The 27,025-nt window shown below is 37.5% G+C and overlaps 1 protein-coding gene across 8 annotated transcripts; it reads left to right on the forward strand.

Annotated features, from left to right (window-relative positions):
• Positions 1 to 25,981, forward strand: LOC137099578 (interferon-induced very large GTPase 1-like). Of its 8 annotated transcripts, none has more exons than XM_067476601.1 (7): positions 6 to 277; positions 13,262 to 13,368; positions 13,475 to 13,509; positions 15,361 to 15,445; positions 15,636 to 15,728; positions 20,307 to 20,347; positions 20,505 to 25,981. In XM_067476601.1, the coding sequence occupies exons 2-7, from the start codon at positions 13,275 to 13,277 to the stop codon at positions 25,269 to 25,271; spliced, it is 5,115 nt and encodes a 1,704-aa protein (XP_067332702.1). In that variant the 5' UTR covers positions 6 to 277; positions 13,262 to 13,274; the 3' UTR covers positions 25,272 to 25,981. The 8 variants fall into 8 exon arrangements, with proteins under 8 accessions (XP_067332704.1, XP_067332705.1, XP_067332702.1 ...); XM_067476602.1 differs by having other exon boundaries at positions 20,508 to 25,981; XM_067476598.1 differs by having other exon boundaries at positions 7 to 277; positions 15,636 to 16,205.
• Positions 25,982 to 27,025: the final 1,044 nt, after the last annotated feature.

A 27,025-nucleotide genomic window follows, 5' to 3' on the forward strand; every position in this document is an offset into this window, starting at 1 on the left:
CCTTACTTTGAAAACAAGATTTGTACTTAAAAGCGTGTCTTTGTGCAAACATTTACAAATGTGATTTTGCACAAATAGTCAAATACAAGCCCGGTAGAAACTGGGGAGGTGGTTCAGGGGAAATCACACGGAGGGTTTTTACTTTCACTTACACTGATCAGTTGGGAGTAGTTTGTGAAGGGCAGACAAAGACCTGAATTTAACTTCCTTTTGATATATAAATGATGGAGACTGGAAGGATTTGAAATAAAGCAGCTACATCTACAAAACACACAAGGTGAGTCTGTGAAGCATCTTAATAGACTATCTCTGTAAATACCCCACAATGATACACAGTAACATTTTCTTGTCGGAAAGATTTGATTTTGAATTTTAAAATGTACTCGATCATTTTTTAATAACTGTGTTGCCATAACAATGATGAGGACCTGGTCACTTCGACTATTTAATAAAAAAATCATTAGGCTAAACAGAAGAGACAGAACAAACAAATGACCAGTTTCTAAAAGCAGCGCAAAGTTGCTGCAAACACGACCACATCTGTTTCTGAAGCGGTCACTTCGCTTCACTGTGACTTTATCACCCTGAGCAAACTCAATTGTAAGAGACTAATTAAGTTTTGGATTAGTGATTCATTAAACAGCTTCATCAAATAAAATGTATTAAGATGATAAGACAAAATATTAAATATTTTAATAGCCATTACACTACAACATATCGGAATAGAAAGTTGCGTAACGGCCTGGCTAATGGGTTAGTTTGGGGGGCTGGTACAGTGAGCCCGGGGGATTATGGGTAAAAGCCATGTTAATAGTTCTATGTGTTTAAAGTGTTTAATGTGCATGATTTGTGTTGGGATTAGTGTTATTAGGTGTGTTCAAACGTTCTGATTTTGTCATATATGGCATATGTGTTTGCCGGCACCGTGAGTGAAAGTGTTGTGTATAGGAGTAACGATCACGGTTACTATCGAGCTTGATTGTTTATAAAACTCAGCTAGTTTCATTGTTAGATGTAGCTGTAAAAAGGCAACAGGTGTTTATCGTTTGACCTTGATAGTCAGCTTGAGGCACTTGGAGTCGTGCGGTGAATGGGGCACAAGTCATCTCCCTTCTGTCTGCCATTATGGACAAGTTCGCAATCTTATTGTCTGCTAGCACCCAAGCTAGCCGGTTAGCTAAGTCAGTCCACAGTTAGCTCCCGTAAGTTTTAAAATAAAGCAGCTACATTTACACACACGAGGGAAGATCACAACACACAAGGTGAGTTTGTGAAGCATCTTAATAGATGAAAGTCTTCATAATGATCAGGACCTGTTCTCACTTTGACCATTTAACGAAAATTATCGACTTAAACAAACTGCGACAACTGAGCAAATCCTCGGTGCTGACACGAAATATCTGTAACCTTTATCTGCAGCATATTTTTAAAAAGGGTCGGAGTGTGTCCTTTGAAACCAGTGCAATTTAGCAATGGGAGCGCACCCATGAGGCGCGCTTATGTGCACGCGCAAGGTTGGTTTGAGAATCTTTCTTTCGCAGTCTGGATAATGATCAGTGTCTTCTCTAAACCGGGTCTGTAGTCACTGTGCCGATTAACTATGAACCAGCCAGTTTATCATTGTGTTTTTGGACAAAACAAAATCGCCTGAGCGCGTGCTTGGTGTTTTACCTACAGTGAATGATCATTAAATATGTATTTGATACATAATGAAATAACAGCTGTATCTTGCAGCTTTTTAATTTTAAGCTTGAGCAGGATTTGTAAATACAAAGGTTAACACAGATCACTTTAGTTAGATTGAGAGCTGAGACACAAATCAGAAGGGCGTCTACTGAGAAACCCTGGTTATCAGTTTATCAGAAAGGACATTCACAGATTCAAAGTTCACTGTTCAATAGCTCCCACGTGAAACGTTGTTAAAACATAAACGACAGAGAGGTAGACAGGTACAGGTAAAACTAAATTCTAATAGCCGAACTAAGACTAAAAAAAGGTCTTTAGGGAGTTTGCAGAAAACATTAGTCATGTTTATTTTGAATTGCTTTTATGTTTTTGCAATATTGCACTGTGACCTAGGGGAATGTAATACTGCGTGTTTTCTTTTAGGTAATTCAGACTTTTGATGTAGTACTTGTACCACATTTCAACAGTTCTAACCATATGAACCAAAGTTAATATCAAATTAATTGTTGTTGTCTGATTCCATGAATGATTCAGGAAAAGCTGAAAAGAATGACGATGGTGCAACATCAAGAAGAGAGACAGGAAACAAATTTCTAGCACCATCTGCAACCAGTGAAAGAGGTAATTTAAATGAGTTTTATATTAAACTTAACAAATCACTTAAAATACAGATAATTAGCCTTTAAAACATCCAAATTACTCTATTTCCATTTGGTTAACATTAAAAGTCTATTAATTCAGAAAGAAAGTGTTTTGCCCTTCTGGTTCATTGTCGTCCTGCAGGTCCCTCAGATATGGATGTGAGTGGAAACAAAGAGAAAGTAAGAAACACTTTTTTTTTTACATGATTTTAAGAATTATTTCCTTTATCCACCTCTTTCTTTTATATACAGCACAATTTTATTTTCTTTTTTACAGCAGTAACTGATAATTTATAAAGACAACAACAGAATGAATCAATGTCAAGGAGAATCTAAAACCCTGCTCGGCAGACTTCACCTTCAAGACAAACTTCATCAAAAGTTGTCTCTAGCAGATTTTCTTAAAATAAGTCCAGCTGTAGAACAGGACCATGAGACATCTGAGAAAGATCTTGCTCATACTTTTCTTCAGAGGTTGATGATGTTAGACTACAGAGCCAGATATATTCCTGTAAAACAAAGCAGGGCTGAGATGAGCCAATCAGAGACTGATCCTGTGCTCGAAATTAGTGACACAGAAGACAATGGCTTTGATGCTCTTTTCAGCAGCAGTGTTGACTCTGATCAATCAAAACAGACTCATGTTCATCCAATGGATGTTCAAATGGCAGTTTATCACTGCTCAGACAGCTTCCTTAAGCAGAACATGGTTACAAAACTATCCCAGTGTCAGTACGCTTTACCTTTGCTTGTTCCTGACCCAGTCACAATGGACATTGAGTGTCCTCTGTGGACATTCAGACAAATAATAAAAACATGGAAGATAACTCAAACTAAAGATAATTCTAACTTTGTTACCATGAAGAATATGCCCATCTGCAAAGCTGAGACACCCATGGTGTCATTTTTCCGCCTGGGTTCACTGTCAGTGTCTAAATCTCAGCTGATGAACACTTTGATCAACGACCGTCACAGCACCTTCTTCCACAGAAACTGTCCAGGTAGCACCAAATCTCACCATTTGATGGACGGTGTAGCAGAGATTGCCTGGTACTGTCCTGCTGGAAAACCCAATGACGCCTTCACTAACTGCACTGCCTTCTGTAATCTTCATGGTGATGCTCTGTTGATTGAGAAACAACGTGACATACTGACTGAGAAGTCTTCAGTCAATGTTGTTCTATTACCAACTCTGGAAAAAGGTGACAAAAGTTGGGCAGTTATCTCAGACCTTTTGAAGTCTCCAAAGCCTCTGATTTGTCTCATAACTGATAATGATTGTGGTGCAGTGCAGATGAAAGAAGGAAAATACAGAATCGGTCTAAAGGACAGAAGCCAGGCAGATGTTTCTGAAAACCTCAAGAGAATCATTGGAGAGATTTTGTCTGGACCACATCAAACCTTTCAGCTTGAAACCATGGCTGATGTCTCTGGAATCAGAGTAGATGAAGATGACAAAGTCTGTCAAAAAGGAAAATCTGCTGCATTGAATATAGTGAATTTGCTTCAGGAGATGGATGTTTCAAAGATCAAAGATCAATTCCTCCCTTGTCAATGTGAACTGTGGCATAAGTGGTGCAGAATAAATAAAGAACTATATCACCTCAAAGGAAACATTGAGGAGGAGAAATGTAAAAAACAACAGGAACTGATGAAGATACGACAAAAACAATGCACTGCTTCCTGTAGTGAACTGATGAAGTTGTTCATTGAAAACCTCTCATTACTGCCAACAACAGAGAAACAGTATTTTCTGAAATGGACTCAGATCTTAATAGATGCTCTCTCCACAGATGATCTGTCTTCAATTGTCCAACGCTATGATGAAAAGTGGACTGAGGTCTTGGATCTGAAGAAGAAACATGACAAATCTGACCTGTTAAAATTCAAACAAAGTGAACTTGAAGAAATGTCAAACAAACTGCAGTCAGCAACTTTTGGCTTGGAGCACATCTTCAGAGAAATGGGACAAATCTATGAAGCCCATAAAGCTCTGAATCAGACTGACTGGTCTAAATACCCTGAGCTGGCTGCAGAGCTGATGATATCAGGACACCCGATGGAGCTGATGGATGGTGATGCAGGTCATGTGCCTTTAACATGGATCTCCAGTCTCTTAGATGAAGTCATCAGGAAACTGGGCGACCAGAGAGTTTTTGTGTTGTCAGTTTTGGGCGTACAAAGCAGTGGAAAATCAACAATGCTGAATGCCATGTTTGGGTTGCAGTTTGCAGTGAGTGGTGGCAGGTGCACCAAGGGAGCCTTCATGCAGCTGGTCAAAGTGTCAGAGGAGATGAAGGAAGACTTTCAGTTTGACTATGTTCTAGTGGTGGACACTGAAGGACTGCGTGCTCTTGAGCTGGCAGGTAACACCAGTCTTCACCACGACAATGAACTGGCAACATTTGTTGTTGGTCTGGGAAACATGACACTGATCAACATCTTTGGAGAGAATCCAGCTGACATGCAGGATGTTCTGCAGATTGTTGTTCAGGCCTTTATGAGGATGAAGAAAGTGAAACTTTCTCCAAGTTGTGTGTTTGTTCACCAGAATGTTACAGATATTGCAGCTGCAGAGAAAAACATGGATGGAAAGAGACGCCTGCAGGAAAAACTGGACCAAATGACACAGCTTGCAGCTAAAGAGGAGGTTTGTGATGCTGAGTGTTTCAGTGATGTCATTGCATTTGATGTGCAGAAAGATGTGAAATACTTTGCCCAACTGTGGGAGGGAAGTCCACCTATGGCTCCTCCAAATCCAGGTTACAGTGAGAGCATCCAAGATCTGAAGAACTTCATCCTCTCTAAAGCTTCACAGTCTGCTGGGATGACTCTCTCACACTTCAAAACCAAAATCCAGGACCTGTGGAATGCCCTGATGAATGAACACTTTGTCTTCAGCTTCAAAAATACACTGGAAATTGCAGTGTACAGACAACCTGAGGTCCAGTACAGGAACTGGACCTGGAACCTGAGGAGCAACATGTTGAACATTGAAAAACAGCTTAATACCAGAGTTGCACATGGAGACATTGACAATGTTGAGTTCAGTTTTCTACTTGAAGAAATTAGTAAAACATGTGAAACAATCAGAAATAATATGACAACATACTTTGAAGATAACAGAGACAAAGAAATGCTGGTTCAGTGGCGAGGCCGATTTGAACAAAAAATTAAGGAGTTTCATGATGAACTGGTGAAAGGAGCAAAAACAAAACTGGATGAAGTTCTTCAGCAGAAGAAGTCTTATAAAAAACTAGATGCTCAGAAGACAAAGTTTGAGAAGAAGCTGCTACAAAAGAGCAAAAAACTTGCTCATCAGTTAAAAGACAATGTCAAAGATGAAGAGGAACTAGAAAAGCAGTTTAAGTCTGTTTGGAGTCACTGGGTTAATGAACTAACTGCAGATACAAAACCTATTGAGGACATCAACTTGGAAGAAGATCAGTTTAATGTTCTTAAAGAGCTTGGTATTGAATGGACTTATGTAAGTGAATCCAAAAGCAGTGGGAGATACAGAAACATATCAAGTATTGGTAATTACAGTGATTATGTGTCCTTCACCAAGCACCAAGATTACGGTGACACGAACCAACAATCTCAAGTCAATCAGATGGGAAAGTTTGAACAAGGAAAACAATATCTTTTAAACCAAGCTGCCAGACTAAAACATTACATGACAGGGTATCTTCAGCATGAAGACCAACAACTGATCAGATCTCTGACTGAAAATGTTGAAGCACAGTGCATCAATGCAATCAAGAGCAAACCTGTCGCCACAAGAGGCTACAGTCCAACTTACTTACTAGAAATGGCCAAAAGTGTAAAAGAGAAAGTGACAGAATTTGATTCAAAATGGAAATACGCACTGAAAAAGGAGTTTACAGTTGATCTGATACTGTATGTGTTTCACAGAGCTGATAGTTGGCTTTTAGAGTCTCACAAAAACTACAAAATGAACAATGATGCTGTCACTTATTTAGAAAGCAAGAAAACACAATATTACAACATTTTCAGAAGTTTCTGCAAAGGAAGTTCATCTGCTGTTGTGTTCGCAGAACTCATCTGTGGAAGACTGAAGGATTCCACTGTTGAGGCTGTTTGTAACCAGACTGCCATTGATCTGGCTGGAGAGATGAGATGCAATTTCCCAGCATTCAATGGGAACAGGCTGAACTTGGAGAAACATGTGTTGAAGTCACTGGCAGAGAAAGAGGATTTTAATGGTTTCATCACCTACATCCACCACCCAAGGAACCATGTCGAGACTTTTATAAAAGAGGAGGTAAACAAATACATCTTCACGGATCATAAAGATAAAGCTCTGAATATACTCAAGAAAAATGTTGAAGACATGTGTAAACTAGTGAGTCAAGCTTTATTTACAGCAACAGACAAAGTCAAAACCAAAGAAGGAGACATAGACATGTGGCTGCAGCAATTTTCCAGTTTGCTAAAAAATAATCTGACATTTGAGACAATCTGTTCTCAAAACTTCAGTGACATAAACAATTTTGACTTTCTTAAAGAAGAGATAGAAAAAGGTCTAGTATTGATATTCGCAGAGATAAACAGCCTGTCACTGAGCAAGACAGAAGATTTCCGACTGAAACCTGATCAAATTCTCATTGATCAACTGTGTAACTGCTGCTGGGTCAAGTGTCCATTCTGTGCAGCAGTTTGTACCAACACGATAAAAGATCACAGTCCTGATGATCACAGCGTCCTTTTTCATCGGTCAACTTCAGTCAATGGTAAACACTACAGAAACTCAGTGGAACTGAGTGTTGAATTCTGCACAACAAATGTTGCGAGTAATGGAAGATTTTACCCTTGTGATGATTCAGAAAAGCTCATTCCATATAAACTGTACCGAACTGCTGGAAAAGGGTATGAAGATTGGAGCATTACTCCTGATGGGTCTAAACTGACATACTGGAAATGGTTTGTGTTTGAATTTCAAACTGAAGTGGAAAATCATTATAAATTAAAATTTGAAGGTCGTGGTAAAATTCCTGATGCTTGGGCACAATACACTAAAGAACAAGCTATTCAAAGTCTGGATGAAATGTACAAAATGTGAGTGATTGAATACAACTACAACCTTGTTTAAAATCAAGATAGTAGTTTTCACATATTTATGCATGAATCACATTATGTAGATTGTGTCTTTGACTAATAAATGTGGACAGTCAGTCATTAAAATTACAGGTGATTTGACTGTTATGTACACAACTGTGATCACCTCATTTATTTAAGTTGGATAGTGAAGACTTCTGCAAATACTTTCCATAGAGGTAAAGCACAACTTGTAGAAGAGAGAGTAAGAAGGACGGGATAAGTTTTCCCTTCATTTACATTTACATTGGAGATTTCATAATAAAACCAAATATGTGACATTTTGCAGCTGAAGGTTAATTAACATAGAGTACGTTGTCAGAAGTTATCAGCTTTTTTAAGAACTGAACGCATATTTGTTAACTATTTACTGCTATTCAAATCTTAAAATCATGTGAATTATTATCTGTTTGCATTTTTGTATATTGTCATAGTCTCTACAATTGGGCGAAAGAACATAAACATAAATGGCAAAGGATGGTTGATATTTCTGAAGTGTTTAGTTAATATAATTTCAAAGAGTGTTTTATTATATTGGCATCTGCATGAGCTTTATTTTAATTACTACTCTGTCTATGCATCACTGCTATTCAGGTTTGAGTGTAAGCAGATTAGTTAAGCAATGAAAAGAAAATACTGATCTATCAAATAAAGGCAGAAATGCTCAAGAAGATTTTGTCATTTATTTATTTGATTATAAAACAGTTGAGTTTAACATCCAGTGCTATTAATGAGCATAATTTCTCATAATAACAATAACAACTTCATATCCACTAAAAACCATGTTCCTTTACTTACTGTAAGTACCTTCAATAGACCACAGTATATTAAAACCTAAGTTTCTAGCACTGCATCATAAACTCACACATACATACTATCCTCTTTTACACATCCTACTATAACTTTTTTTATGGACAATCATACATTCTTGTGTTTCCTATCATACTCTCCTACACGTAATACTACTCTCTAACATAACTAGATTCATATGCATGTTATATTCTTGCATGATGGTTTATGAAAAAGAGGATGATATTATATGTATTTAAATATGATAAAAAAATGTAAGTGAGGGCAACAGTGTATGATTAACAAAATGTTGCATATGTATGAGTAGATAATATTGTATTTCACACTGAAATGTAGCAAATGAAAGAGAGATGGATAACACGCGTATATGACAATTATCATGTAAGAAACAGAATGATAGTTAATGTAAAAAATATTGACTGGATATGTGAATGACAATACTTGTTAGAGTGCAACAGTTTGATTGAATGGGAAGTAAGTTTGATTGCAAAGGAAATAATATCAAATTTTGATCCTGATTGAGTTCTGTGTAAACTAAGAGAGATTTCATGGCTTTGACCTGCTTTCTCAGTTAATGGTCAGTCATGAACAGAAAATCGTGGACCGACAGCAACTTAATGAAGCCATTGGCCTCTTAAGCAACATTTTAAATTCCCCAACGGCTGTCACAGCAATGTCAGAAATGTTGGAGCAAAATCGACAGACATCCATAAGGGAAACATCTGATGCTGATGCTGCTGATGGCGAGGAACCAGGAACCAGCCTTAATGTTATCCAAGTGATGTGACCCCGACATCACACTCAGCAGTATTTTGGTGCATTGACATCAAAGCCAAGGAAGAGGTGAGTTAACTGAATTAACGCTGGTGAAATGAACTTTTATCTCCATATCCGACGCTAGTGTTTCATTTGTTTAACTATTTAATGCTAAAACTATTGCGAAACTGAAATCTTGCAGAAAATACTAACTTTATTTCAAAGTGGGATGAAGTTTATTACCCCATCCAGCATGATATGAATTTATTACCCCATCAAGCATAGGATGAAGTTTATTACCACATCCAGCATGGGATGAAGCAAGCACAAAACCATGAAAGTGACCATATCTTAACTGGTTTTGAAATGAGGAAAATGTTGGACTGCAGACTGTCATTGCAGAGATAAGAGAAGCATTCAACACCAGGCTCCCTGAGGATTTTTAATTTATTTATTTTTTTGTCCTTTCAGCTTTTTCCTGAGTTCAGGGTCACCACAGTGGATCATTGACTGCATGTTGATTTGGCACAGTTTTTATGCCGGATGCCCTTCCTGACTCAACCCTCCCCAATTTCTACCGAGCTTGGACCGTCGCTGCACAGCTGGGGAGGGGAATGGGCTGTTAGGGGTTCAGTGTCTTGCCCAGAGACACCTTAACATATAGCCAGGACCGGGGATCCCCAGTCCTGTCGTCTGACGACTGAAAGACTTCCTGAGGATGACAGGTTTTATATTTAGGCTATGCATGTTAGAGTTAAAATAAAATAAATAAAAATAAAATAAAATGTCTTCTTCTGAGTTGTTGTCCTTTCTGCTCATCCTGTGAGTTCAGGGTCACCACAGCAGATCATTGTCTGCATGCTGATTTGGCACAGTTTCTACACCAGATGCCCTTCCTGACTCAACCCTCCCCAGTTTCTACCGGGCTTGTATTTGACTATTTGTGCAAAATCACATTTGTACATGTTTGCGCACAAAGACCCTCTTTTAAATACAAATCTTGTTTTCCAAGTTAAAATCTTGATCTATGTATTTGTGGATCTCGAGTTGATAGGGATCTGAGACACTGTGGGGAAAAGTGAAAGTAAAAGCCCTCCGTCTGATTTCCCCCAAATCATGTGACTTAGAGGAAAATGAAGGACAGACTTACAGATATGCTGCTAAATACCGTTACTCAGCTCTTGAGGAGCCTTTTGCAAACCCTTTTATCTGCTCCTATATATATGATGTATATGGATATTTTGAAATGGCATATGGAAATTCAAATGTTCCTCCTCCCTCCACAAAGAATCGCTGGAGCTCTTTCAGAGTGATCATCAGGTTCTTGGTCACCTCCCTGACTAAGGCCCTTCTCTCTCGTTTGCTCAGTTTGGCTGGCCAGCCCACCCTAGGAGTTTCCTGGCGGTTCCCAACTTCTTTCTTCTTCTTATGGATGATGGAGACCACTGTGCTCATTGGGATCTTCAATGCTGGAGAAATTATCTGTACCCTTTCCCAAAACTGTGCCTCAATACAATCCTGTCTCAGATGTCTATAGACAGTTCTTTGGACTTCATATCTTGGTTTGTGCTCCAACATGCACTGTTAACAGTGAGACCTTATATAGACAGGTGTATGATTTTCCAAATCATGTCCAATCAACCGAATTTCCCACAGGGGGACTACACTCCATGTAATTTTTTTGTTTGTTTGTTTTTTATTTTTAATAAATTTGCAAATATTTCAAACAAATGTATTTCATATTGATATTATGGCTTTTGTTTGTAGAATTTTGAGGAAAATAATTAATTGAATCCATTTTGAAACACGGCTGTAACATAATAAAATATGAAAAGGTCAAGTGCTCTGAGTAGTTTCCCGATCCACTGTAAACTTCAAGATTTGTGTCAATGTGGTGTGTTTCAACCCTACGTGCAGTGCGGCTATGAGCCCACTGTGACTATGACCCCACACAGAAAGACCCCAGCAGCCACTTTAACCTTATTCTAGCTGAGAGGCAACAGCACTAAGCACTGCACCACAGTGACACCTAAAATGTTTCGATTAGATTAGATTGAACTTTATCGTCATTACACATGTACAAGTACAAGGCAGTTTAGTATCTAAAAGAAGCCTTGACGATCACAGAAGGCAGTGTAGGCAGGGAAGGCGTCATTGGGTTTTCCAGCAGGACAGTACCAGGCAATCTCTGCTACACCGTCCATTAAATGTCCATTTGGTGCTACCTGGACAGTTTCTGTGGAAGAAGGTGTTGTGAAGTTCATTGACGAAAGTGTGATCAAAAAGTTCTCAATAATATGTAAAAAATAAAAAAAACACTTCTTACTATTCTTTGTTTCCACTCACATCCATATTATCTTGGTTATAAGTCATTTGATTTCCCTTTATTACCCTTAGCAGATAGCAGATTGACAAGGCTTTACAGGCTTTGGTTTTCTTTTAACCACTCAGCTCAGCAGCTGAATTTACATAAAAGCACAAAGTAATGACTCAACTTTACAGAACAAACACACAGTGGTCAGGAATCTAATTAGCAAGTATCTGAGACCACTCGTCTCCTATGTGTTCCCTGCTGGGACAGCTTCCCAATGAAGCTCTGGTCTAAAGATAGTGCAGACAGAAGGTCTGCTGAGGTGTGAATGTAGCATTTGGTCACCATATACAGGCATTTTGCATTTGCAGGAAATTTTTCTCTCACAGTGCCCAAACATTTACAAATGTGATTTTGCACAAATACTCAAATATAAGCCCGGTAGAAACTGTGGAGGATTGAGTCAGGAATGGCATCCGGTGTAAAAACTGTGCCAAAATCAACATGCAGAGAAATGATCCGCTATGGCGACCCTGAACTCACAGAATGAGGAGAAAGGAAAAAAAAAAAACCCAAAGTTTAGAATTTCACATTGTATTTACAATGCTAAATTTGTAATCATAAAATAATTATAAAACACAAATATGTAGTGCATCGATTTAGCTCCATAAACACACCCCAAGAACTAAATTTAACAGTCTTAAGCAGCATATCAGTAACTCTGACCACCAGTTTCCTCTAAGTCACATGGTTTGGGGGAAACCATGGGGGCTTTTACTTTCACTTACACCGAGCAGGTGAGAGTAGTTTGTGAAACTGAATGTAACTTCCTTCTGATATATAAATGATGGAGACTGGAATGATTTGAAATAAAGCAGCTACATCTACACACACGAGGCAGAGCAGACAACACATAAGGTGAGTCTGTGAAGCTTCTTAATAACTATCTCTGTAAATACACCAGAATGATACACAGTAACATACTGCGTTTCAGGGTCTCCGCTTTTTTTTTTTTTTTTTTTTTTTTCTTGCCGGAAAGATTTGATTTTGAATTATAAAATGTACTCGATCATTTTTAAATAACAGCCTGCGTTGCCATAGGAATAACGAGGACCTGGTCAGTTCGACAATTTAATAAAAATATCATTAGGCTAAACAAACTGTATCTATTATGCTGAATAAGGACTGGAGTCTGGAGAATGAACTTTGTCTTTTACTAAACACGGTCTGTAGTTGATGTGTGTGTACTGACAAAACACACACGCGAATGGAAAATCGGCATATTTCGGCAAATATAGGCAACAGTTAAGAGAGATCAATTTAGGGAGAGAGACCCGACAGACCACCAGGAGGACCTCTATGATAATAACACCAAGCTTCCTATCATTCCTTTATTTGTGCTTTTTGTGTCTGTGTGGTTTTGTGCCACACCCAGCGTGCACGGTGCAGGAAGAAGAGACGGAACAAACAAATGACCAGTTCTTAAAAGCAGCGCAAAGTTGCCGCTAAGAACAAACAAGACTATATCTGTTCAAGTAATCAGAGTAAACTTGTTTATTCCATGACTACTCTACACGCTGTTAATAAAAGATAAGACTGAGTGAAGAGTGCAGCCAGCAAATTGCACTGGACAGAGGAAGACTCATGGTGGAGCACAGTGTCCTCTATGTTGTCCTCAAAGTAAAGCAAACAATAAATCAGTAGAGCAAAAGTGCCCTCAGAGGAGCCCCCACAATAAAGTGATGGATTCTTTTAGCCAAACATGCAGTAATGATACCTGGTGACATCAGGTCCCCTGGAGAATTGTTTGTGATAGCAAGATTAGTCTTTTTACTGTAATCTCCAATTATTATCCAATTATTTGCTTAAGTGGCTTAAATAGTAACTTGTATTAATTCTTAATTATTACATTTTGTGTTGTTCTTATGACTCTGTAAAGATGAAGAAATAAAATGGAGATGGAAGAACATTATAGCACTACAGCAGCAGGAGGAGGAGGAGCATCTGAAATCAAATCTGTTTCTCAATCTGTGACTGATAGAAAAGGTAATTTTAATGTTTTATAATAGAGTAATTCATAAAACACTGTTGGCAAACCAAAATATTTTTTATGTTGAGTTGTGCAATCTGTTTTTCCTCTATTGACTTTCAGTAGATGGATTTGAGGAAAGTGCAGCTACAACCAAGGTAAAATCTTTCAATTGTAATTTGTCATCATCATACACCTTTGTTCATTCTGCCAAGCTTTTTATCAAGCTCTCATCCATTGAAATCAACACAAGATCCAGTTATTGTTTTCACTGAATGGGAGTCTGAGAAATAAAAAGTCACATGATCCCTTTCACCAGATAAAACATGTGAAAAAACAGTTTCTTTCACCTCAGATGGGACAATGTGTCCATACTTCTGCCTTGTACTAATGTTACAGAAGGATGGGAGGACAACATGAAAAAGTGCTTGATAACAGCATATTTAGTTAATTTATGAGCTTTGATGATACAGCTGGTGAAGTGAAGACTATACCTCCTCATTAAAAAGTGTAAGATTGAGATTAAAATGGACTTAAAAACAACTTGGTCAACCAGGTCACCGCCTGCCTGCAGTCCCTGAAATTTACAGGCTTTTTGGAGAAAGACTAGAATGCTGGAACCTTCCTACATCTGAAATCAAATTTGGTGTCCATGTTTTGCTGTCGTCAGTCATTTTCAGGACTTGACGTCTTTTATCTTGACCTCATGTCTTTTGTAGCTTAACCACAAAGTCGGATGCAAGTTTTCTTTCATTATCAACATGTCAAAGTGAAATGAGCACACACAGCATTTTAGGTGGTCTCCTTAGGTATACATTTTTCAGACACACTCATTTTGATTCATTGTCCTTTGGTGGGCAATGGACAGGAGCAATACCTCTTTGTTGTCAGTGCATGTTCGCAAAATTGAGGTGGAGCTAGGTTTGAAGGAAATGCCACAGGTGGCTTACTCATGGAAGCACCAGTAAGTGGTAACCTGTGGTGGAAAGTATCGAAGTTCAAGTAATTTGTTACTGTACTGAAGTACATTTTTCATGTATCTTTAATTAAGTATGTTTAAATATGGCTAATTTGACTTTTACTCCACTACATCTAAGAGCAAATATCTCTAATTGCAAATGTAGTGGAGTAAAAAGGAAAGTTGCATTACATGGTATAATCACGTTATTTTACACATTTCATAATTAACCACTTTGTCCGTTTTTTATGAAAACAAGCGACATAGGAATGACTTTATTATACTAGGTGCAGGTAGGCTGTTAGTCCCTCCATCCATAGGCTTAATTAAAAGACATATTGTGAAGCAGTCACTTGCACTAGTGCTCAGTGGTCTTACAACCCTCCACTGTGTTTACTTACTAAAATAAAGCTCCAAGAGAAGCACGTTTGTCTTCTCTTTGTTAAGGGATTTCTGTGGCTCTTTCATTCTGAGTCCTGAGCTTATGTCCAGCTCTCTGGACATTTTCTTCTGTGATTGTATCAATGTTTTATTCTTGAAATTACAGAGCTGTTATTTACACTATGTGATGTTACAGATATGTTTTTCAGTAACATAACACGAATAGTTTAGAAATAAAACTGAGAAAAACATCAGATCGAACCTAAAAAAGCAGCACAGGTCCACAGAAAGAGACAGGGTGAAAAAAACGTTTGCTTTTAGTACTTTAAGTAAAATATAAACCATGTACTTACTTACTTTTACTTAAGTAGAAATGACAGTGGGTACCTGTACTTTTTTTGTTTGTTTATTTGTTTTTAAATTCTGTACAGTTTTTGAGTACTTCATCCACCACTGGTGGTAACTATATGTTACTGTAACTAATACAGGACACACAATAACTATAATGTGGATAAGATAGCTATAACATTGTACATGTATTACCCAGAAATAAAACAAAATCTGTTTATGAAACGCTGTGAGCGACACAAATGTTAGGTTGAGGAACTTGATCAAATTCCTAATTTTTTTAAAAACAATTCCCTCTTACTCCCTCTCACTTCCTTCTTAGTTTGATTCAGTGAATAAAGTTGGTGAAGAAGAAAAACCAGATCAGAATGATGAACGCAAAGGAAGAAAGTTTGAAAATTACAAAGGTAATACTAAAAAATAAATAGATAATAAATAATAGCCTCTAGCCTTTTTCAGTTAAGTTTCATAATAATTATGCAAACATATTAAAACTTATGTAAAAATGTTGGAATCACTTTTCTTTCATTTCTACCTGAAACAAAACACTGAGAATAATATTTGATAACATTATGATGTTGCTCTCTTTTGTTTCAGTGATCCCTGAACTCACACTTGTGTTAATTGGTGACACAAATTCTATTGAGCTTGGATCAAATAACATCTTACTTGACTATGATGCACAAACAAGTCAGTTTTCCCTCAAACTGTATGATTTGTGTGGTCGGTACATCTCTGTCATTAATCTGCTTGGTCTAAAGAGCCCTGAGAAATTCCCAGTAAATCAGGGAATTCATGCCTTTCTCTTACTGTTACCAAATGCTCTGCATAACAACCATTACAGTTCAGGACTGCAGTGGTTAGAAAAAGCTTTTGGGAAAAGATCACTTTCTTATGTATTGACAGTCGTGACTCACAAATCAGATGAAAACTGTGAAAGTGCATTGACAGACCTGAAAGCCAACAGCAGTTTTACTGAAAAAAGATACCACACATGTACAAGAAGTATGACGGATGGAAGTGAGATAATAGCTCTGTTGGAAAAAATAGATGTCATGGTCTCTGAAAATGATCCACACTGCTACAGTGGACTGATGTCTGATGAAACTAAAGAGCAGGAAGAAGACCTGGACCCCATTTCCACAGAGACAAAAACGGATCCCTCAGGTGAGATAACAGATTATACCTTCACTGCTTTGTAAAAATATTGTTGTCAGAACTTAATGAATAAGTCATCAAAGCTTTTACTTTGACCCTTGAAAGTAGAAGATGTGGATGATTTTCTAATTGTGACAATTGAAAAATACATTACAGTATTTAGGTTATTTACCCAGAAAATTGGAAAACCATTAATTTTGTAGAACTACATCAATCTGTCTAGTCCACATTACCATTACTCAATCTTGGCAGCAACTTCAAATCACAACTATAATATGGTAATTTTGGAAAAATACTCTTTGAGCCTCTCTATAACTATGTATATCTACATACTTGCCATTTCTGTTCTTTGTGGTTTTTTTCATTGACCTGAGTAATACGACAGCATTTGTTTATTTTGTGGATGTTACTGTGATTCCATCAATTTTTTCAATGCCCACTTAAAACCATAGTCTGAGCATGTTAAGTGTGCTTTGTAAAACCTCTTTGTCCATTTTCTTCATTTCAACCATTTACTTTAACTTCCTTCTCCTGTACAAAGCAAAAGTGAAAACTATCAAAATGTACGATACATAAACACAGTCAAAACCTAATGTGCTCTCTATCTCCAAAGCTCTAAACATAAAGACTAAAATAACCTGACAGGCCCAAGACACTTGTAAAGATTTTCAACTAATCAGAGACCAGAGCTGGTTACAGGCATTATGGGCACCAATTGGATCCTTAGTGTCTAACATGAGATTGCAGAGCTCATTCTTAGCAAGTCAAACACAGCAAAGCAAAACAAAGATCACAAGAAATTATCTATCTTACTGTATATAACTGGCTTCCACATATCCTGCTCCTAATGGATCTAACTGACAACAATCAAATATTAAATGACCACTTGGAGCCATTTTTTTTAAACAAGTGCAATATTCCCTAAAGTTCCATTATTCATGTCCCTTTTTGTTTTGTTTTTTCTTCTGTTTTAAATCAGTCTCTTGGTTATTCACAGTGCCTCTTCCAAGAGGCATACCTTGGTAATGGACCTTTCCAGTTAGCTTGTCTTCATTTGAACACAGACACTACAAACTGTTCTTTAGAGTCTGGAAGAAGAAGACAAAAAGTTAAAGTCATACAGTGGTGGCATATAAAGGCAGGTTAAGAGGAGAGAAGAGAGGCAAGAGAGGAGGAAAGGAACTCAGTGAATCGTGGGGGTGGGTCCCTCAATTTAAAAATAGAGAGGGTGACTGCTTCCTGTAACTGAACTGGGAGCTAGGAACCCATTGTCTTTTGGATATTGTTCCAGCTAATGTTTTTAAAAAGGTTTTTAATATTAGGGTCATGTCTTCTGATTTTTATTAACAACTGTTAATAGCTCCGGAGTTGTACTAGATGTTTTTAAGCATAAGGTGCTAATGGCAATTCTTTTTAATTTAATTTTAGACCTGTGTCTCATCTTCCCTTTCTCTCAAGTGTTCTAGAAAAGGTTGTTTTTAAGCAATTACAGTCTTTTCTGGAAGTGGTGTTCCACTAATTTAGAAGATTCACGCTTGGCCTGGAAAAACACTTAATATAAATATTTTTATATATTAATCATATATAAAAAAGCCCTGTGTAACACAAGAACAGCATATTATCCATCATTAATAAAGGACAATAAGAACAACCCCTGGTTTGTGTTCAGCACTGTAACCAGGCTGACTAAGAGCCATAGATCTGTTGAGCCTAGTTCTCCCTTAACTCTGAGCAGCAATGACTTCACAACTTTCTTTATCAATAAAATTGTAGCTATTAGGGAAATTATTCACCAGGTCCTCCCCTTAAATATTACAGATCTTCATGTACACCAGCTCTAGAAAACTCCAATCTGTAGGTCTCCAATCCCTCCTAGACTGCTTTTTACCCATAGACCTTGCTGAGCTAACTTCAACTATAACCTCATCAAAATTAACAAGATGTCCGTTAAACCCTATCCTGACTAGACTGCTCAAGGACGCTTTACCCGTATTAGACACATCTATTTTAGATAAAATTAATCTATGTCTAGAAACTGGTTATGTACCACAGGTCTATATGATAGATGTAATCAAACCGCTACTTAAAAAAAATCTCGTCTTGAACCAGGTGTTTTAGCCAATTACCGACCAATATTCAACCTCCACATTTGTTTTGCAGTAGCTAGAAAACAAATATGCGACCACCTTTACAGGAGTAATTTGTTTGAAGACTCTTAGTCAGGATTTAGAGTTTATCACAGGACAGAATCACCACTGGTAAAAGTCACCAGTGATGCTATCTTGTCTTTAGATAATGGACTCATCTCTATGCTGTTGGATGTTAGTGCTGCATTTGACACCACTGATAACAACATTTTATTACAGAGTGGAATGTGTAATTGGGATTGAAGAAACCGCATTATGTTGGTTTGAATCTTATTTATCAGATAGATTCCAATTTGTTCTTGTTAGTGATGAATCCTTCATGCACACAAAAGTTAGCTATGAAGTTCCACAAGGCTCTATGTTAGGACCAATACTATTTACTTTATATATGTCTCCTTTAGACAACATCATTAGAAAACACTCCATAAATCTGCTATGCTGATACCCAGCTCTATCTTTCTATGGAACCAGATGAAACAAATCAATTAATCAAATTTCAATCATGCATAAAACACATAAAAGCCTGGATGTCCAACAAGTTCCTAATTCTAAACTCAGACATCAGTATTTGGGCCTACAAATCTAAGAAATATGTTGTCTAACCATATTGTTTCTCTAAATGGCATAACGTTGTCCTCTAGTACTATTGCAAAGGACCTTGGAGTTATTTTTTTTACCAGGATTTGTCCTTTACCTCACATATAAAACAAATCTCTAGAACAGCCTTCCTCCATCTACGGAACATTGCCAAAATTAGGAGCATCCTGTCTCAAAGTGATACCGAAAAACTAGTCCATGCATTTGTTACTTCTAGGTTGGACTACTGTAATTCCCTACTTTCAGGATGCCCCAGTAACTCCCTAAAGAACCTGCAATTAATCCAAAATGCTGCAGCAAGAGTGCTGACTGGAACTAGCAAGAGAAATCATATTTCACCTTCACTAGCTTCTCTCCAATGGCTTCCCATTAAATCAAGAATAGAATTTAAAACCCTACTTCTTAAATATAAAGCTCTGAATGGTCAGGCTCCATCATATATAGAAGACCTCATAGCACCATATCATCCTAGTAGACCACTAGGATCTCAGAATGCAGGCCTACTTGTGGTTCCCAGAATTTCCAAAGGTAGAATGGGAGGTAGAGCCTTTAGCTATCAAGCTCCTCTCCTGTGGAAGCAGCTCCCATTTACTAAAACTTTCTACTTGTAGTTCAAAGTAAAATTAAAAACTATAAAAAAGGTCAAAAGTTTATGTGCTAATCTTCAAAGCTTAAAAAAAATAGACTAAATCAACTTGACATGGCCAAGCTACTTGTTAAGATTTTCTACCAATCAGAGACCAGAGCTGGTTATAGACAATCTTGGCACCAGTTAGATCCTTAGCATCTAACATGACATTGCAAAGCTTATTCTAGAAAATCAAACAGCGCAGCAAAACAATCAGAAGAAGTGATCTATCCTACTTTATATAACTGGCTCCAACATTGAAAGGTTCACAAGGAAGAATCGTCATTGTCAGTCAGGAATGAGTAACCTTAAATCCTTGTGATGAACCTTTTATACGCTCTAGTTCAAGCATGTGAACAATGACACGAGAAGCTACCATTGTCTACACATGCAGTTGGTAAATAAAGTATATTTTGACCCTAAGAAGTTTATCTCCAATCTAAAACTGACAAGTTGCACAAAAATTGTAATATTAAAATACTACACAGTAAAGATTTAGATAAACATAACAGAGTTAGATCATTAGAAAATCACTTCATTTTTACTTATCACTTATTTTACATGCATGTACTTGTATTTATGCACTTAACATCTGTATGAAAGCAACAAAGAAATTATCTGTTGTTTAATTGATAAATTTAATTTGTCTACATAGTGTTTTGAGAATTATGCTGTGTATTGAACACAGAACAATAGCTAATGGCGTAATTTTTAAACATTGTCTGTTTTTTCCTACAGTAAAGGAGACAGATGTGAAAACAGATGAAAACAAGCTGAAGGTAAGATCTCTTTCATTGTTTTCCTGCAGATACCTCAGATATAGATGTGAGTGGAAACAAAGAAAAAGTAAGAAATAAATAATAAATAATTATTTCCTTTATTCAGCTGTTTGGTGTTTGTTTTACATACAACACATTTTTATCTTTTTGTTTACAACAGTCAGTGAAGATTTATGAAGAGAATAAAACATTTGAAACCCTGTTCGACAGACTTCACCTTCAAGACAAACTTCAGCAAACGTTGTCTCTAGCAGATTTTCTTAAAATAAGTCCAGCTGTAGAACAGGACCATGAGACATCTGAGAAAGATCTTGCTCATACTTTTCTTCAGAGGTTGATGATGTTAGACTACAGAGCCAGATATATTCCTGTAAAGCAAAGCAGGGCTGAGATGAGCCAATCAGAGACTGATCCTGTGCTTGAAATTAGTGACACAGAAGACGATGACTTTGATGCTCTTTTCAGCAGCAGTGTTGACTCTGATCACTCAAAACAGACTCATGTTCATCCAATGGACGTTCAAATGGCAGTTTATCACTGCTCAGACAGCTTCCTTAAGCAGAACATGGTTACAAAACTATCCCAGTGTCAGTACGCTTTACCTTTGCTTGTTCCTGACCCAAACACAATGGACATTGAGTGTCCACTGTGGACATTCAGACAAATTATAAATACATGGAAGATAACTCAAACTAAAGATAATTCTAACATTGTTACCATGAAGAATATGCCCATCTGCAAAGCTGAGACACCCATGGTGTCATTTTCCCGCCTGGGTTCACTGTCAGTGTCTAAATCTCAGCTGATGAACACTTTGATCAACGACCGTCACAGCACCTTCTTCCACAGAAACTGTCCAGGTAGCACCAAATCTCGCCATTTGATGGACGGTGTAGCAGAGATTGCCTGGTACTGTCCTGCTGGAAAACCCAATGACGCCTTCACTGACTGCACTGCCTTCTGTAATCTTCATGGTGATGCTCTGTTGACTGAGAAACAACGTGACATACTGACTGAGAAGTCTTCAGTCAATGTTGTTCTATTACCAACTCTGGAAAAAGGTGACAAAAGTTGGGCAGTTATCTCAGACCTTTTGAAGTCTCCAAAGCCTCTGATTTGTCTCATAACTGATAATGATTGTGGTGCAGTGCAGATGAAAGAAGGAAAATACAGAATCGGTCTAAAGGACAGAAGCCAGGCAGATGTTTCTGAAAACCTCAAGAGAATCATTGGAGAGATTTTGTCTGGACCACATCAATCCTTTCAGCTTGAAACCATGGCTGATGTCTCTGAAATCAGAGTAGATGAAGATGACAAAGTCTGTCAAAAAGGAAAATCTGCTGCATTGAATATAGTGAATTTGCTTCAGGAGATGGATGTTTCAAAGATCAAAGATCAATTCCTCCCTTGTCAAGGTGAACTGTGGCATAAGTGGTGCAGAATAAATAAAGAACTGTATCACCTCAAAGGAAACATTGAGGAGGAGAAATGTAGAAAAAAACATGAACTGATTCAAATACGACAAAAACAATGCTCTGCTTCCTGTAGTCTACTGATGAAGTTGTTCATTGAAAACCTCTCATCACTGCCAACAACGGAGAAACAGTATTTTCTGAAATGGACTCAGATCTTAATAGATGCTCTCTCCACAGACGATCTGTCTTCAATTCTCCAAAGCTATGATGAAAAGTGGTCTGAGGTCTTGGATCTGAAGAAGAAACATGACAAATCTGACCTGTTAAAAATCAAACAAAGTGAACTTGAAAAGATATCAAACAAACTGCAGTCAGCAACTTTTGGCTTGGAGCACATCTTCAGAGAAATGGGACAAATCTATGAAGCCCATAAAGCTCTGAATCAGACTGACTGGTCTAAATACCCTGAGCTGGCTGCAGAGCTGATGATATCAGGACACCCGATGGAGCTGATGGATGGTGATGCAGGTCATGTGCCTTTAACATGGATCTCCAGTCTCTTAGATGAAGTCATCCGGAAACTGGGCGACCAGAGAGTTTTTGTGTTGTCAGTTTTGGGCGTACAAAGCAGTGGAAAATCAACAATGCTGAATGCCATGTTTGGGTTGCAGTTTGCAGTGAGTGCTGGCAGGTGCACCAAGGGAGCCTTCATGCAGCTGGTCAAAGTGTCAGAGGAGATGAAGAAAGACTTTCAGTTTGACTATGTTCTAGTGGTGGACACTGAAGGACTGCGTGCTCTTGAGCTGGCAGGTAACACCAATCTTCACCGCGACAATGAACTGGCAACATTTGTTGTTGGTCTGGGAAACATGACACTGATCAACATCTTTGGAGAGAATCCAGCTGACATGCAGGATGTTCTGCAGATTGTTGTTCAGGCCTTTATGAGGATGAAGAAAGTGAAAGTTTCTCCAAGTTGTGTGTTTGTTCACCAGAATGTTACAGATATTGCAGCTGCAGAGAAAAACATGGATGGAAAGAGACGCCTGCAGGAAAAACTGGACCAAATGACAAAGCTTGCAGCCAAAGAGGAGGTTTGTGATGCTGAGGGTTTCAGTGATGTCATTGCATTTGATGTGCAGAAAGATGTGAAATACTTTGCCCAACTGTGGGAGGGAAGTCCACCTATGGCTCCTCCAAATCCAGGTTACAGTGAGTGCATCCAAGATCTGAAGAACTTCATCCTCTCTAAAGCTTCACAGTCTGCTGGGATGACTCTCTCACACTTCAAAACCAAAATCCAGGACCTGTGGAATGCCCTGATGAATGAACACTTTGTCTTCAGCTTCAAAAATACACTGGAAATTGCAGTTTACAGAAAACTTGAGGTCCAGTACGGGAACTGGACCTGGAACCTGAGGAGCAACATGTTGACCATTGAAAACCAGCTTCATACCAGAGTTGAAAATGGAGACATTGACAAAGTTGAGGTCAGTTTTCTAAACAAAGAAATTAGTAAAACATATGAAGAAATCAGAAATAATTTGACAACATACTTTGAAGAGAAAAGAGAAAAAGAAATGCTGGTTCAGTGGCGAGGCCGATTTGAACAAAAAATTAAGGAGTTTCATGATGAACTGGTGAAAGGAGCAAAAAGAAAACTGGAGGAAGTTCTTCAGCAGAAGAAGGCTTGTAAAAAACTAGATGCTCAGAAGACAGAGTTTGAGAGGAATCTGCTACAAAAGAGCAAAGAACTCGCTCACCAGTTAAAAGACAAGGTCGAAGATGAAGAGGAACTAGAAAAGCAGTTCAAGTCTGTTTGGAGTCACTGGGTTAATGAACTAACTGCAGATACAAAACCTATTGAGGACATCAACTTGGAAGAAGATCAGTTTAATGTTCTTAAAGAGCTTGGTATTGAATGGACTTATGTAAGTGAATCCAAAAGCAGTGGGAGATACAGAAACATATCAAGTATTGGTGATTACAGGGATTATGTGTCCTTCACCAAGCACCAAGATCACGGTGACACGAACCAACAATCTCAAGTCAATCAGATGGGAAAGTTTGAACAAGGAAAACAATATCTTTTAAACCAAGCTGCCAGACTAAAACATTACATGACAGGGTATCTTCAGCATGAAGACCAACAACTGATCAGATCTCTGACTGAAAATGTTGAAGCACAGTGCATCAATGCAATCAAGAGCAAACCTGTAGCCACAAGAGGCTACAGTCCAACTTACGTACAAGAAATGGCCAAAAGTGTAAAAGAGAAAGTGACAGAATTTGATTCAAAATGGAAATACACACTGAAAAAGGAGTTTACAGTTGATCTGATACTGTATGTGTTTCACAGAGCTGATAGTTGGCTTTTAGAGTCTCACAAAAACTACAAAATGAACAATGATGCTGTCACTTATTTAGAAAGCAAGAAAACACAATATTACAACATTTTCAGAAGTTTCTGCAAAGGAAGTTCATCTGCTGTTGTGTTCGCAGAACTGATCTGTGAAAAACTGAAAGTTTCCATTGTTAAGGCTGCTTGTAACAAGGCTGCCATTGATCTGGCTGGAGAGATGAGGAGCAATTTCCCAGCATTCAATGGGAACAGACTGAACTTGGAGAAACATGTGTTGAAGTCACTGGCAGAGAAAGAGGATTTTAATGGTTTCATCACCTACATCCACCACCCAAGGAACCATGTCGAGACTTTTATAAAAGAGGAGGTAAACAAATACATCTTCACGGATCATAAAGATAAAGCTCTGAATATACTCAAGAAAAATGTTGAAGACATGTGTAAACTAGTGAGTCAAGCTTTATTTACAGCAACAGACAAAGTCAAAACCAAAGAAGGAGACATAGACATGTGGCTGCAGCAGTTTTCCAGTTTGCTAAAAAATGATCTGACATTTGAGACCATCTGTTCTCAAAACTTCAGTGACATAAACAATTTTGACTTTTTTAAAGAAGAGATAGACAAAGGTCTTAAGATAAGCAACATCCCCCCTGGACATGAGGAATTCAGGGAGAAACCTCATAAATTCCTCATTGATCAACTGTGTAACTGCTGCTGGGTCAAGTGTCCATTCTGTTCAGCAGTTTGTACCAACACGATAAAAGATCACAGTCCTGAGGATCACAGTGTCCTTTTTCATCGGTCAACTTCAGTCAATGGTGTGCACTACAGAAACTCAGTGGAACTGTGTGTTGAATTCTGCACAACAAATGTTGCGAGTACTGGAAGCTTTTACCCTCGTGGGGATTCAGAAGAGGTCATTCCATTTAAACTGTACCGAACTGCTGGAAAAGGGTTTCAGGATTGGAGCATTACTCCTGATGGGTCTAATCTGAAATACTGGAAATGGTTTGTGTTTGAATTTCAAACTGAACTGGTAAATCACTATAAATTAAAATTTGAAGGTCTTGGTAAAATTCCTGATGATTGGGCAAAATGCACTAAAGAACAAGCTATTCAAAGTCTGGATGAAATGTACAAAATGTGACTGATTGAATACAACTACAACCTTGTTTAAAATCAAGATAGTAGTTTTCACATATTTATGCATGAATCACATTATGTAGATTAGTAGATTATGTCTTTGACTAATAAATGTGGACAGTCAGTCATTAAAATTACAGGTGATTTGACTGTTATGTACACAACTGTGATCACCTCATTTATTTAAGTTGGATAGTGAAGACTTCTGCAAATACTTTCCATAGAGGTAAAGCACAACTTGTAGAAGAGAGAGTAAGAAGGACGGGATAAGTTTTCCCTTCATTTACATTTACATTGGAGATTTCATAATAAAACCAAATATGTGACATTTTGCAGCTGAAGGTTAATTAACATAGAGTACGTTGTCAGAAGTTATCAGCTTTTTTAAGAACTGAACGCATATTTGTTAACTATTTACTGCTATTCAAATCTTAAAATCATGTGAATTATTATCTGTTTGCATTTTTGTATATTGTCATAGTCTCTACAATTGGGCGAAAGAACATAAACATAAATGGCAAAGGATGGTTGATATTTCTGAAGTGTTTAGTTAATATAATTTCAAAGAGTGTTTTATTATATTGGCATCTGCATGAGCTTTATTTTAATTACTACTCTGTCTATGCATCACTGCTATCCAGGTTTGAGTGTAAGCAGATTAGTTAAGTGATGAAAGGAAAATACTGATCTATCAAATAAAGGCAGAAATGCTCATGAAGATTTTGTCATTTATTTATTTGATTATAAAACAGAATTTGTTGAGTTTGACATCCCGTGCTATTAATGAGCATAATTCTTATAATAAAAATAACAACTTCATATCCACTAAAAACCATGTTCCTTTACTTACTGTACGTACCTGCTATAGACCACAGTATATTAAAACCTAAGTTTATGTATCTAACTGGGTATACAGAAGCTAAATAACCACAGTTTCAGTCAAGGGTAAAGTCAAGGTATAGTTTTATTCAAATTTGGAACTAAACTCTTGAAAAATGGAGAAAATAAAATTAATTTGAAGAGTCATTAGGTGGATGTTTTGGGAATTCATTCATTAAGTTATTATTAAAATATATGAGAGTTAAATCTTGATGATTCACAGGAAAGAGAGAAGGAGATTTAATTCTATGAGAGGCCCCCTGAACCATAAATCATACTAAGTCACACACACTGCATCATAATCTCACACGTACATTACTATACTCTTTTACACATATAGCAACCTTTTTTATGACAATCATAAAATTCATTCTTGTGTTTCCTATCATACTCACCTACACGTAATACTACTTTCTCTAACAAAACTAGATTCATATGCACATGTTACATTCTTGCATGATGGTTTATGAAAAAGAGGACAATATTATATGTATTTAATAATGATAAAAAATGTAATGAGGGCAACAGTGTATGTTTAACAAAATGTTGCATATGTATGAGTTCATAATATTGTATTTCATACTGAACTGTAGCAAATGAAACAGAGATGAATAAGACACGTATATGACAATTATCATGTAAGAAACAGAATGATAGTTAATGTAAAAAATATTGACTGGATATGTGAATGACAATACTTGTTAGAGTGCAACAGTTTGATTGAATGGGAAGTAAGTTTGATTGCAAAGGAAATAATATCAAATTTTGATCCTGATTGAGTTCTGTGTAAACTAAGAGAGATTTCATGGCTTTGACCTGCTTTCTCAGTTAATGGTCAGTCATGAACAGAAAATCGTGGACCGACAGCAACTTAATGAA

This window comes from Channa argus, chromosome 15, assembly GCF_033026475.1.
Source record: "Channa argus isolate prfri chromosome 15, Channa argus male v1.0, whole genome shotgun sequence".
In the NCBI taxonomy this organism is placed as follows: domain Eukaryota; kingdom Metazoa; phylum Chordata; class Actinopteri; order Anabantiformes; family Channidae; genus Channa; species Channa argus.